Here is a 13,522-nt window from a genome sequence, read left to right on the forward strand (position 1 = left end):
AGCTACAGGTCAAAGCTTGAAGTAGTTGCCCAGATTCACTACACTGTCATTGGGGTCTATTTGAGACAACCCACCACCCACTGGAGCTTCTCCAGGTGGACTTTGTGGCCTTCAGACAATCAGTCAGGCATTTAATTGTCCTCCTTAGCAAATGCTTGGCTGTTTCTGCCACTTGATGCAGATCTATAATATGAGGTTCACTGCTGTTTATACTGTTGTGCTGAAGCTTTTTGGTTTTTACTCTTTCCTTGTATTCTTTACTGTGTACTCTGTAAGATCCTAAACCATTTGTTACCTTAGTGCCCACTTTACACTGAACGTGTGTTAGAGCACTGCCAGGGTGGTTTTTCCTGCTGCTGAGGGCTTGAATCTGATCTTCAAAGATTTTTTTCCTTTGCTGTGTATGGGGAACATTTCAGGGATGGGGAGAAGTAACTGCACTGCAGTCAGATGGCAGTGGGGGCTCGGAATGTCAAGCTGGTGTATCCTGACTTCTGCAGCTGCTGCTTCTGCTTATCCATTGAAATCCCTCAGGGATATCCCACTTCACAGCATCTCCTGGAAGTTATTATAAGGCTGAATGGTTTGCAGAAGATTTGAGATTCCTGAGGCTGTAATGGATGTTTTGCTAACCCTTCCCAGGAGTTTGCTGCGTCGGAGCGAGCCCGTCGGCACGCGGAGCAGGAGCGGGACGAGCTGGCGGATGAGATCGCGAACAGCGCTTCGGGAAAGTGAGTCAGCAGCTGCAGAGCTGCAGGAACAGCAACCCTGCTCTGAGGGCTCACAAGTGCTGTGCTGCCAGGCTGCAGGATAAAAACTCCTCCTTGTGATGAAGAGAGTTACTGACACGGTTGCTTCTCCTGAGGATTTGTGTTTAAAGTATCAGAAGCGAGGGGAACCCTCAGAGCAGCCCTGGCTTCCTCAGGAGGGACAGCACTGAGCTCTGCTCACTGTGACCAGGGACAGCAGCCAGGGAATGGCTGGAGCTGTGTCAGGGCAGGCTCAGGTTGGATCTCAGGAAAAGCTTCTTCCCCCAGAGGCTGGTTGGGCACTGCCCAGGCTCCCCAGGGCAGTGGGCACAGCCCCAAGGCTGCCAGAGCTCCAGGAGGGTTTGGACAACGCTCTGAGGGACAGGATGGGATTGTTGGGGTGTCTGTGCAGGGCCAGGAGTTGGACTGGATGGTCCTTGTGGGTCCTTCCAACTCAGGAGATTCCATGACTCTAAATAAACTACCCAGTAGCTCTGTTGGCTCTGAACACGTGCCGACCCCGCTCCCCTCTCCAGGTCAGCGCTGCTGGACGAGAAGCGCCGGCTGGAAGCTCGGATTGCTCAGCTGGAGGAGGAGCTGGAGGAGGAGCAGAGCAACATGGAGCTGCTCAACGAGCGCTTCCGAAAGACCACGCTGCAGGTGACCCTGGGGTGGCAGTCTGGGTTGGGTGGGCAGCTCAGGGGAGGCTCTGGTGGCACTGAGTGACCCTGTGTTCCCCTGGAAGGTGGACACGCTCAACTCGGAGCTGGCCGGGGAGCGCAGCGCGGCCCAGAAGAGCGAGAACGCCCGGCAGCAGCTGGAGAGGCAGAACAAGGAGCTGAAGGCCAAGCTGCAGGAACTGGAGGGCTCTGTGAAGTCCAAATTCAAGGCGACAATTTCCACCCTAGAAGCCAAGATTGCACAGCTCGAAGAACAGCTTGAGCAGGAAGCCAAGTAAGGGATAAAATCTGGTTTTCCTGTGTCAGTTGAATGCTTGAAACTCGCATGCCTGAACTTTCTGTAGGACTGAGATGTGAATTCAGAGCACAGGTTTAAGTAGCTGGGCTTGAAAGTTTCAGAATCAATTTGCTTCCTAACAGCTGAATGAACCCTGGGACATGTTGGGTGATGTCCCAGGAGCCACAAGGTGCTGCATAAATTACATGAGACGAGATGAAATGTCCCCTTGAGACCCCATGTCTCTTGGTTAGAGGAACAGCTTAGGTGCAACAGTTTGAGTTGAGATGAATCCTGTGCTCTCCAGAAATCTTTCTGCAGGGAATTATCCATCCTTGCAGTCCTGGTTCTCAAAATTAATTTTTTTTAGCTGGCTTCTCTCCAAATCTGCAGGTGAGGGCTGTCCTACCACCACCCGTGTTCTTTCTGGGCTCTGCAGCAGAACCATGTTATTGATTAGCAGTAACTTTGAAGTTTCTTTGTCCAATGTCCTTATGAAGGCACCCTCTGAGCCCTCTTTCCATGCTCACATCACCCCAGGGCTAAGGCTTTGTGCTCTGAGAGCTGCAGGAGTAATGGGTACAAATTGAAAGGGGAAATGTAGGAGAGATATTAAGAAGAAATGTTGTACTGTGAGGGTGGGGAGGCCCTGGCACAGGTTGCCCAGAGAAGCTGTGGCTGCCCCATCCCTGGAAGTATTCAAAGCCAAGTTGGATAAGGCCTTGAGGAACCTGGTCTAGTGGAAGGTGTCCCTGCCCATGGCAGAGGGTTGGGTTTAAATGATCTTCATAGTCCATTCTAACTCCTTAACATTCTCTGCTCCCAGCCAGTCCCTGGCACACCAGCACTGAGTCCGTCCCACTGCTGGTGCCAGGCATGTTCAGAGGACTCTGGTACCAGTTACACAACAGGAGCCTTCAGGAAGGACAGAACTTGTGTTCCCAGCCTTCAAGTACTGGGACAAATGATGGCTTTTGGTTATTCCAGGGAAAGAGCAGCTGCCAACAAGCTGGTCCGGCGCACGGAGAAGAAGCTGAAGGAGGTGTTCATGCAGGTGGAGGACGAGCGTCGCCACGCAGACCAGTACAAGGAGCAGGTGGGTGGGGGCTGTTCCTCTGAACAGGCCAATAAAACCTCCTTTGGGTAGGAAGGGCTTGTGAAGAATTGTGATGAAAATATCTGAGGGAATCTACCTTGGTGACTAAACCAGGCCCGGGAGCTCCGTGGTGTTCCCAGCTCAGGGGTCCAGGCTGAGCCTGCAGTGAGGCTGGTGGTGGGGAGGGGTCATGGGGGGCAGCTTTCTGGTGTGATCCCAAGTACTTGGCTTGGTGTTTCAGATGGAAAAGGCCAATGCCAGGATGAAGCAGCTCAAGAGGCAGCTGGAGGAGGCAGAGGAAGAGGCCACTCGGGCCAACGCGTCCCGGCGCAAACTGCAGCGGGAGCTGGACGATGCCACGGAGGCCAACGAGGGGCTGAGCAGGGAGGTCAGCACCCTCAAAAACAGGCTAAGGTGAGTGCCAGCAGGGAGTCATCCCAGCCCTTGGGAGCCCACAGACTCATCCTTGGGGAGCACCCAGCTGGGGAACTGCAGGAGCAGAGCTCCTGATATTAGGGAATGGGTCAGACTGGAGCCTGCTGGGAACTGGGGACTGAGCCCGGTGAAGCTGCCACAGCACAGGGATGTTCCTGACAGCTCTTGAGCTCAAACTCTTTGGAGTTTATGTTGGCAGCTTCCCTGGGTCTCTGCAGGTAAATGTGACAGAGAACGTGGCTCAGTTGTGCTTCTCTAGTGGCTGGTACTGATCCTGTTTTTCCTGGCCTGCACTGGTGGGAGTGTTGCAGCAGTTCCTTTGAGAGCAGGCCTCTGGGGTCAGGGTGTGTGTCAGGGACAGGGGGAGGCAGCAGGGCTGAGGCAGCTGCAGCTCACAGGCCACGGCAGGAGGCACAGAGGGGCTGAGCTGCTGGGCCTGGCTCAAGGGTGCTGAGCTGAGCTTCACTAAGCAGCTGTTGGAGTTTTTGAGAGAACCCACTCTCTTCATTGCTTGGTCTGTGCTTGGTGCTCCTACAGAGACAGCATTTTAAATTATTTGGGACTTGCAAAATTAAGGTGATGGCATAAACCAAGCAGGAATGCCAGAGGTGTTGGAGCACACTGTGCTGGCTCCTGGGACAGGGGAGAGGATTGAGACTCCCTGTGGAAATTTTCCGCTTGGGTGACCTGGTGCTGAGCTGCCACATTCCTGTGGGGTCGAGCAGGGAGGGCTGCCAGGGTGACCTTACTGTGACCTTTCAGTACCTGAAGGGGCTCCAAGAGAGTGGGAGAGGGACTTTGGACAAGGGCCTGGAGGGACAGGACAAGGGGAAATGGATTTAAATTGACACAGAGAGCAGGGTTAGATGGGATGTTGGGAAGGAATTCTTCCCTGTGAGGGTGGGGAGGCCCTGGCACAGGTTACCCAGAGAAGCTGTGGCTGCCCCATCCCTGGAAGTGTCCAAGGCCAGGTTGGACAGGGCTTGGAGCAACCTGGGGTAGTGGAAGAGCCTTGATTTGAAGGTGTGTGAGGACACTGAGGGCACTTGGTGTGTTCAGCTGGAGGAGACTGAGGGGAGACCTCAGTGCAGTTCCACCTTCCTGGGCAGGGGCAGAGGAGGGGCAGGGACTGAGCTCTGCCCTGGGGGGACCAGGGACAGCAGCCAGGGAATGGCTGGAGCTGTGCCAGGGCAGGCTCAGGTTGGATCTCAGCCAAAGGTTCTTCCCCCACAGGCTGGTTGGGCACTGCCCAGGCTCCCCAGGGCAGTGGGCACAGCCCCAAGGCTGCCAGAGCTGCAGGAGGGTTTGGCTGATCCTCTGGGGCACAGGGGGTGACTCTTGGGGATGGGCCTGTGCAGGGCTGAGGGTTGGACTGGATGATCCTTTTGGGTCCCTTCCAGCTCAGCACATCCTGGGATTCTTCAGTAGAAGGTGTCCCTGCCCATGGCAGGGGCTGGGAGGAGATGACCTTTGAGGTCCCATCCAACCCCAACCACTCTGGGATGACTGTGGGCCGGGCAGGACCCCCCAGCAATCCCTGCCCTGCTGTGCTTTGCAGGAGGGGGGGACCCATCACCTTCTCCTCGAGCCGCTCCGGGCGGCGGCAGCTGCACATCGAAGGGGCCTCCCTGGAGCTGTCGGACGACGACGCCGAGAGCAAAGGCAGCGACGTGAACGAGGCGCCGCCCGCCCCCGCCGAGTAGAGCCCCCCCTTTGCATGCAGAGACCTCTCCAGCCCCGCCGGCAGGAGCACAGGACTGTCCTGCCCACCGAACTGCCTTGTGGCCCCAAACCTGCCTTACGACCCGTCGGCATGTGCTACAAGGCTCCTTATCATAGGTCAACCATGTCTTAAGGCTCTCCAGCCTCACCACACTGTACCCTGCTTCAGATATAGGTACAATTGCTTTTTTTATATATAGCGAACAACCGGGATCGTCTCTGTTCAGTGCATCTCTTTTTCCAGATAACTCATTGTAAAGCCATTTTCTAAAAGCATCATGTGAAGGATGAAACTTTTTTTTATCAATCCAGAACCGTCATTCCCAGCGGGTGGGTGGCCGGGACAGACCCCTTGCCATGGCTATGCATGCCTTGTGTCCAGCATCCTTCCAGGCTCCCGGGCTCGCCGGCCCCTGGCTGGGCTGAGTCTCTTGGATCAGTGAAGACCAAACCGCACCTGTATCTTTTCTTTTCTTCTCCTTGTTGTGATCCGCACACAATCCGTGAGTGAACTGTGAAACGGCCTTGGGAAGTGTTAGAGGGAAGTGTAGGGATGAGTGAGTAGTGTCCATTTTTTTAACCTGCAATACCATTTGAAGTGTTCTCAGCACCTGCTCCATCCGTTCGTGTTCATGCAGTCCAGGCACACCCAGGTGGGTCCCCGTCCCCCTGTACAGACCCGTGAGCTCACAGCCCTCCCTGTAGATATCCAGGCTCCTTTAATGTGAACACCAGTGGGAATTAAACACACAACACAGGCAAAGCTAATTTATTAACGTGAGGCTGAGCCAGGCCGTGGCCAGGCCGTGGAGCCGAGTGGCTGCACGTGCAGGAGGCTCTGGGACCCCCTGGCAGCCCCCTGGGAGTCCTGTGGGCCCGGGGGGTTTGTGGGGGCCGGGGCTCCCGTGGTGGATGGATGGATGTTGCCTGCCTACGAGTTAACATGCCAGTGGATGTGAATCCTTTTTTTTTGTTGTTGTTTTGTTGTTGGTTTTTTTTTATTTTGAGCAGTATTACAGTGAGTAGTTAGCGTTCTTTTTGTTGAAATAGCTGAAAACTGACATTACAGAAAGTGCCTTAGACACTACAGTACTAAGACAACGTTACATATATAATTTGCCTATATAACAATGATTTAATGTATTAATTTTGACTGTGCTTCATATCATGTACCTCTCTAGTCCAAGTGGTATTATTGATATTAGTGACAATGAATCAGTGTTAACTAGGAAACTTCCTCTGCCACATGCTCAAAACCCATGGATTTCCCTTTTTTTGGTTCAAAGCTTTAACATCTGTCGCGAAGGTTTTGTTGTGTGTGTTTGGATATTTTTAATCAAACTGGCTGTTGACCACCAGGCGTCTGACTGCAAATATCTTGTTTTCTTGTATACCCATATTTCTAGACAATGATTTTTGTAAGACAATAAATTTATTCATTCTAGATGCGGCCGCCTGCTCTGTTTACTTACTGGAAGAGCTCTCCCGAGGCTGGCATAGACCTTAATAAACGAGATATGACTGGAAGCTGCCTTTTCCCTTCTTCCTGTTTTATTTGCTTGAGTTTTTTTTTCCTTTTATTTTGAACTAAATAACAGCATCAATGGCTGGGTCCGAGCTGAGCCTTTGCCTTTGAAATGCCACTGGAGCACAAAGGGAGCTCAGGGCACGGGCACGGCCCCCCCTCTGCCTTCAGCAGGGTCTGGGCTCTGTCCAGGGCAGTTTTGGGGGGTCCTGGGGTGCAGAACCTGCCTCAGGTGAAGGCAGAGCTGGGGCAGGAGGGAGGGGCAGCTGAGGCCGAGGGGGGCAGAGCTGCAGGGGCTGGTCCCGGGTGGGGGCTCGTGGCTGGGTCTGGGACCAGGGTGGGCCCCAGGGAGGGGAGTGGGTTAAAAACACGCTGAGGGAATGAGCAGACTGGGGGGGCTGTGGGTGCAGCTGGAAGGGGCAGGGGGGGCTGCTGCTCCCACCCTTCCCATGGTACCTGTGGTTCCAGCAGCCTGACTGGGCCCTGGGAGCCTCCCAGCGTGGAGGGACTGCTGGGGAAGGGCTGGTCCCAGGCACGAGCTCCTGGAACCAGAGTCAGTCTTGGCACCTTTTCCTCAGGTGCTCCTTCCCCTCCCTGGCTGCTGCTCCTCGTGCTGGGGAGGGAGCAGGGGCTGAGGGAGGGAGCAGGGGCCGAGGGAAGGAGCAGGGGCTGAGGGAAGGAGCAGGGGCCAAGGGAAGGAGCAGGGGCTGAGGGAAGGAGCAGGGGCCAAGGGAAGGAGCAGGGGCTGAGGGAAGGAGCAGGGGCTGAGGGAAGGCTTTCCCTGCTTCTGGCAGGGCTGCAGGAGAGAAGGAGGCACTCTGAACTGGGCATTGCGAGAGGGCACTGCAGGGAGGGTGACCCTGCTCCCCTCAGGGCACTGCCCCCGGGAGGGAGCTGGGCCTGGATCGGTTCAGGATGCTCTGGAAGGAGCTTCCCAGGAGGAACAGGATGTGCTGTCCAGTGTGTCCGCAGGGGTTCAGGGCCAGCCTGGGCAGTGGCCCGACCCTGGGGCCGGCAGGGGGGACTGGAGAACTGCCCCAGGGCCGGGGCTCCAGCCATGTCCCGGGAGCGCCGGGGATGGAGCCGATCCCGGGCTGGAGCCGATCCCGGTGGCCTGGGAGCGGCAGCACCGGCCCGTGTGTCCGGCACAGCCGCGGGGGCAGGGCCGGGGCCGCAGCTGGGAGGGGATGGAGCTCCCCGGGAAGGGCCCCAGAGCGGCTCCTCTGCAGAGGAAACATCTTCCAGCTGCTCCAAGGAGACAAAAATCCCAGGCTGGCAGCTGGAGATCCAACACTTCCCAAGGTTCCTCCCCAAATTAAATACTGACCCCACCGTGTTCCAGCTCACCGCTGGGGAATGCAGTGCCAGCAGCAGAGGCTGTGTGGGACAGGTGATTGCTCAGCCCCAGCTCCAGCAGTGGCCGTTCCCATGCGCCCAAACTGAGCTATGGAGCAACATTCCCAAGGGAAGGGGCGTGGGATAACGGGAGCACCTCAGCACCGGCCCCTTCCCTGCACTTGGCAAAAAACCCTATGGGACAAAATAGAGCCACAGCCACCAGTTCTGCAAAATCCACTGATTCCACATTAAAAGAACTTTATTTTTGGAAGATTACTCTCATTTGTTTTCATTTTTTTGAAACCACATCATGGCTGTGGCACCAGGGTGGAACGGTACATCCTACAGAAACATGCCAGAGAGAGGCTGAATAAATAAAGCTACAAAGCCCAAGTTATGTACAAAGACCTCAGGCAAAGGTATTATGTTTACAAATCTATGTACAATAAAACAAATGTAAACAGTCAAATGCAGCAGAGGATGCACAGGAAGGAAGGACCATACAAACCCTAAGGGCAAAGGGGCACATCCCACCTCCACTGCGGGGCCAGTGGTTTAAATCAGCGCTCGTAACTAAACCCCCTGGGAGCTGCAGAGCCCCTGAACGTGCTGGACCAGCCCAGAACAGGGAGTTCAGCACCCCCAGCTCCACCCCGGCTCCCTTTGCTGGTTCAGGCTGAAAACCCACCGACCCCGAGGCACATGGACAGAGAAATCCCACAAATGTGTTGCTTCAAGGACCCACAAGGTCCCCCAGTCGCCCAACGCTGTCACAGAACCTGCAGGGGACACAGGACACTCCGGTCCTACACGGGGCAGAGCAGGGGGGTGACGGTCACAGGGTCTGGGGCTCATGGGCAGTGGGGCAGCTGCAGCAGGGGCTCCCTAACGCTCTCCTGGAGCTGCTGTGGAGCTGTGAGGGGGGAAGGCCGGGCCAGTGGGGCAGGTCCAGGGGACACCGGAGGGCACAGCACCCGGACACGGCCCTGCCCAGGGGCAGGAGCCACAGGAGAACAGCTCAGCCCTGCCAGCTCCCCCCAGGGCATCTGGGGGAGCTCGTGACAGTCACCCCTCTGTGCCACCTCCCTGCCCCCGAGGAGCCCGGCCCTGCTGTGTGTGCCCACCTGTGCCACTGGGATGGGCTCCTCCAGCCCTGCCGGCTCCAACACAGTCACTGGGGCAGCCGGGACTGAGACACCCCCTGGAACCACTTCCCAGGTGCCAACGCCCCAAGTGCCATCGCCCACCCTCCCCCAGGGCCTCTTTCCAGGGGTCTGAGCCTTCCCGGGGGGGCAGAGCTGCAGGGACGGGGGAGCCTGGACGAGGAGCGGCCAGTGCTCGAGTCAGACAGAGCAGAGAGGAAGCAAAGGGCCGAGGGCTGGGGAGCAGGACTCGTGTGTGCCCCCAGACACAGCCCCGGGAGTGGCAGCTCGTGGGGCACAGAACGTCCACTACAGCGACAGAGAAAACAAACTGTATTGACGGGACGGGGAGGGCCGTGAGCTCGGGGTCTCCTCTCGGGGTCATGTTCCAGCGGGGTGGGAAGGGGGAGGAATCGGGAGCAGTTCTTCTCTTCTGGGCTGAGAAAAGCAAACACAAGTCCAAGCGCTCCCCCCGCGGCTCATACGCTCAGGGGGAGCATTCCCGGCGCCGAGGACGGTCGGGAGGCTCCCAGCCCGGGGGGCCCTTGGTCAAAGCCGTTCACTGCCCTGGAAACGACAAGAGAGACGCGTCAGGGGAGGAGCAGCACAGGGACAGGGCACTGCTCACCTCCCCCTCACCGGCAGCTGGAAAACCCCCACCTCTCCTCCCTCTCATCCCTGGCAGCCCGGGGAGAGCGGCAGCAGGGCCAGGATATGACCGGGACAAGGTTCCCACCTCCAGCTGCCGGGGGGGTGCCCAGCCCTGGAGCAGGGATGTGCTGGGGACGGGACCAGCCTGGCAGGACAAGTGGCTCCTGCCCAGACCCTGAGCCCTCGGGGGTTCTGTGGGTCTGTGCAGCTCAAGGGGCAGGGCCAGCAGCTCTCAGGCTTGTTCCCACCATCAGCTCCCTGTCCCTGTCCCTGTCCCTTCCCTGGCTCTCAGTGCCCGCAGTGGGCAGAGGCTCCTGAGGAAGGCACAGTCCCGGGCCTGTGTCACCACGGGCTGTGCCGCAGGGCTGGGGCCGGTGCCACCTCTGTCCCCGTGTCCCTTGGGGCTGGGGACAAAGGCTCTGCCCCGGGATGGGACAGACACACACACAGAGCAACGTCTGCTCGTGGTGAAGCCCAGCAGAGCTCCCTCTGTGCCCCACTGATCCCACCGTGATGCAGCAGCAGCTCTGGGACCCTCCACCCCCGGGATCCAGGGGCTCCCCCCTCCCCCAGGCTGCTCCTGGAGGTGTGGAGAACCTGATTGCTGGTGGGCTGGGAGAGCAGTGGGTGGGTCTGACAGCTCTGCCATCTCTGCTCTGTGCTGGCTCTGACAGACCTGTCCAGGGTCACCACCCTCTGAGCTCCCCCCAGCCCAGACACCAGCACTGGTGTCCATCCCTGGATCAGCACTTCCACCCCACTGCTGTCCCAAACCAGCACCCTGCTCTCATGTGGGGTCTGGGGGGGGGAACCCTCACACCCCTGAAGGGCAGGGCAGGTCCTGCCTCGATGTCCCACCCTGCAGCACTGTCCCCAGCTCTGCCTGGGCCACCAGCACCCCAGAAGGTGCCACTGGGATGTGTCCTGGCAGAGCTGTTTGTGCAGGGACACTTCAGGAGACAGCCTGGGCTGCAGGGGAAAGGGAGCAAGAAAAGCAGTGTGGGGGCTCTGCTGATGGGGGAAAAGCCCTCCTGGGAGTGGGAGGCTCCAGGCTGAACCTGGAAGGCCACATCCTGCTCGATGCCACTGCTGCCTCAGGGACTCATGGCAGTGACCCCAGGGCAGGGCAGGGCTGTTCACAGCATCACACACTGCTTTGGGTTGGAAGGGACCTTAAAGGCCACTCAGTTCCCACCCCCTGCCATGGGCAGGGACACCTCCCACCAGCCCAGGTTGCTCCAAGCCCCATCCAACCTGGCCTTGGACACTTCCAGGGATGGGGCAGCCACAGCTTCTCTGGGCAACCTGTGCCAGGGCCTCCCCACCCTCACAGGGAACAATTTCTTCCCAATATCCCATCTAACCCTGCCCTCTGGCAGTTTGAAGCCATTCCCACGCTCCCTTTAGCACAGCACACCATTCCCATGCAGCTGATGTTCCCTGCTGACCTTGCTCCTCCTGGGTCAGGGACACCCTTCCAGCACAGCCAGGAGGGTGCTGCCAGCACAGGGGCAGTTCCCAAATCCTCCCAGAACAGCAGGTGAAGAGCTAAAAGCTCACTGCTTGCTAGCAAGGACAGATTCACACCCTGAGCCAGGCTGCTCTTGTTCCTCTCTGGCTGGAACATCCACACCCCAGCACCAGATCAGAGCAGGGAGAAACTCCCTTTCTCACCTCCTCCTCACTCTGCTGGAAACTTCAGCTCCCATTTGAGTGTTGCTTTGCTACAATTCCAAGGCAAACCCCTCCCTGCCTGCAGTGAAGAGTTGCTGGAGAGGCTGGGGGACAAATGTATTTCCCTGTTCCTGTTTGGATGAAGGGCACAGAGCCAACCTGATCCCAACATGACTCTGCAAATGAGTTACCAGCTGGAAAACGCCTCTGCCAAGTAGGACAGGGAGAAAAAACCCACCACAGAAAAGCCAACACCAAACAGGTTAAAATGTCCGTGTGGAAAGGGCTGGAGAACAGTGCCAGCCACCAGCAGGAGCTGGGAAGTGTTTGAGGGGTCATGGTAAAGCTCCGTGGATTTGCCACATTCCCTGCACTAAATGCAGAGCCACCCTGGGACTGGCAGGCCCTGGGACAGTGCCCGGGGCTGCAGCTCAGCCAGGCCAGCACTGGCAGTTCCTGCCATGGCACAGTGGGATGGGCAGCTGGGCAGGGCCACTGGTCCCCTCCAAGCCCCCAGCAGGTGCCACCAGGTCCTTGTGGTGCCCCCCAGCCCAGGCAGGAGGGGACACGTCCCCACAGGGCTCAGGCCCTGGCACGTCACTGCCCTCTGCACCAGCCACTGCCTCCACAGCCCCCTGCCACCTCTGTGCCCCTGCCAGCCCTCTGTGTCCCTGTGAGCCCTCTGACCCTGCCACCCCATGCCCCTGGCCCTCCCACATCCCTGTCACCCTTGTGTCCCCCTCAAACACTGCTGGGTTTCAGGCCCAGCTGCTCCCAAACTGTGCCCTTGGGACACCTTCCTGTCCCTTCTGGCTCGGCAGGTGCTTCTCCCTCTGGGTGGTGACACTTCTCTGCCCCCTCAGCTCCTGCACAGGGATGTGTTTCACAACTTGGGTGCCTCTCCCACCTCCAGATGCTTCCAAACAAGCAAGAGGCACCAGAGGATCAGCACAGACACAATCACAGAATCATGGACTGGTTGGGGTTGGAAGGGACCTTGAAGATCACCCATGGGCAGGGACACCTTCCACTAGCCCAGGTTGCCACACAGACATGATTAGATGCCACACAGACATTCCAGAACCCTGCTTAAGTCACAAATAATCCAGTGATGCCCTACACAAGAAGGGCACAGAGCCCCAGAGCAGGGCCAGGCCAGCAAGGGCTGTGAGCACTGAGTGTCCCCAGTGTCCCCCAGCACAGGGTGTGGAGAGCTCCCAGCACTGCCCTGCACACAGAAACCTCTCTGCCGAAGGTGGGAAAGGTAAAAACCCTATTTAGAAGCCTTTTGAGGTTTCTCCATTGTTTGCTAATTAAAAAATGAAAGCAGGAAGGCAGCTCCCCCCAGGAGCCTCTTGCCTGCACGGCCCAGCACATCCCACCAGTCCAAACCTGCTCTGGGTGCAGAAATAAAGGTAAAGCAGCAGCTTGGATGTGCTGGGGCACAGCAAAAGGCACCAACCAGCAGCAGCAACTGGGGGATACTGGAAGCTGGCACTGGGACTGAGCTTAGGGAGGTCTTACCCAGCCTTGGATTTCTGGTGGCAACATGAAAACACACAAAAAAAGGGAAAGAAATCGGCATTGCTGGAGTGAGAACCAGAGTGAAAGGAAAGTAAACACCTTAAACAGAGCAGCTGTTAAAAATAACCAATAAAATGTCCTGTCTGAGCTCCCAGAGCTGGGAAGAGATGCCCTTGTGCTTGGTCTCCAAGGTCTCAGATGGGAGGAGCTGCACAGAGACTTGCCTTCAGGGATTAACCCCAACCTGGTCCCTCTCCTGCTTCTCCCCATCCCTGTCCCTCAGACCCACCCCAGCACACTCTGTGATGTGCCCTTGCTCTGGGCTTCCCAAGAAACCAGGTTCCAGTGCTCCAAACAGAGGCAGAAGCAGCTGGAAATGCCCCTGCAGAGGTTCCTGGTGGATGTCTCTGACTGCCTGCCCCTCCAGGGCCATGGGCTCTGTGCCCATCTCCAGCCACAGTCTCTGCCCTCATTGCTAATGACAGATTTTGACTCATTAAACAGCATTTCAAGCTGTTTTGTACTTGGCATCTGATCTCCAAGACTCCCTCAACTCCAAGTATGCAACAAAAGCTCAGCAGAAGATTCTCCTGGAGCTGAACAGCCCGGCCTGGAGGGTGAATGGAGCTGGTCAAAGCACACTTGGAGAGCAGAGCCACAAGAAAACCAGAGGAAAAGTGAGTTTTGAGGCAGGTCAGGGCTCTAACAC

The 13,522-nt window shown here is 57.4% G+C and overlaps 3 protein-coding genes across 10 annotated transcripts in view; 1 reads left to right on the forward strand and 2 right to left on the reverse strand.

Annotated features, from left to right (window-relative positions):
- The window catches only part of MYH10 (myosin, heavy chain 10, non-muscle), a 103,329-nt gene extending 96,837 nt beyond the window's left edge, over window positions 1–6,492 (forward strand). For 4 of the 5 annotated variants that reach the window (XM_017835947.1, XM_017835951.1, XM_017835950.1 and 1 more), the window contains 6 exons: window positions 643–731; window positions 1,286–1,409; window positions 1,495–1,703; window positions 2,694–2,802; window positions 3,044–3,216; window positions 4,796–4,940. In XM_017835947.1, the coding sequence (XP_017691436.1) occupies window positions 643–731; window positions 1,286–1,409; window positions 1,495–1,703; window positions 2,694–2,802; window positions 3,044–3,216; window positions 4,796–4,940 (849 nt within the window). Of the gene's footprint in view, window positions 1–642; window positions 732–1,285; window positions 1,410–1,494; window positions 1,704–2,693; window positions 2,803–3,043; window positions 3,217–4,795 lie in introns of all 5 variants that reach the window. The other variant, XM_017835949.1, reaches the window with a different exon arrangement.
- A 1,571-nt stretch (window positions 6,493–8,063) lies between these two features.
- Window positions 8,064–13,522, reverse strand: part of NDEL1 (nudE neurodevelopment protein 1 like 1) — a 28,120-nt gene continuing 22,661 nt past the window's right edge. For 3 of the 4 annotated variants that reach the window (XM_017835953.1, XM_017835958.1, XM_017835954.1), the window contains exon 9: window positions 8,064–9,531. In XM_017835953.1, coding sequence (XP_017691442.1) covers window positions 9,444–9,531 — 88 coding nt within the window. In that variant the 3' untranslated portion in view covers window positions 8,064–9,443. The remainder of the gene's footprint in view (window positions 9,532–13,522) is intronic. The other variant, XM_017835955.1, reaches the window with a different exon arrangement.
- LOC108507740 overlaps window positions 12,009–13,522 on the reverse strand; it is a 2,458-nt gene continuing 944 nt past the window's right edge. The window contains exon 2 of the mRNA XM_017835959.1: window positions 12,009–13,522. This exon is cut by the window's right edge and continues 1 nt beyond it. Within this exon, the coding sequence (XP_017691448.1) occupies window positions 13,047–13,522 (476 nt within the window). The 3' untranslated portion in view covers window positions 12,009–13,046.

Source organism: Lepidothrix coronata, unplaced genomic scaffold, assembly GCF_001604755.1.
Source record: "Lepidothrix coronata isolate B3197 unplaced genomic scaffold, Lepidothrix_coronata-1.0 Scaffold267, whole genome shotgun sequence".
Lineage (NCBI taxonomy): Eukaryota > Metazoa > Chordata > Aves > Passeriformes > Pipridae > Lepidothrix > Lepidothrix coronata.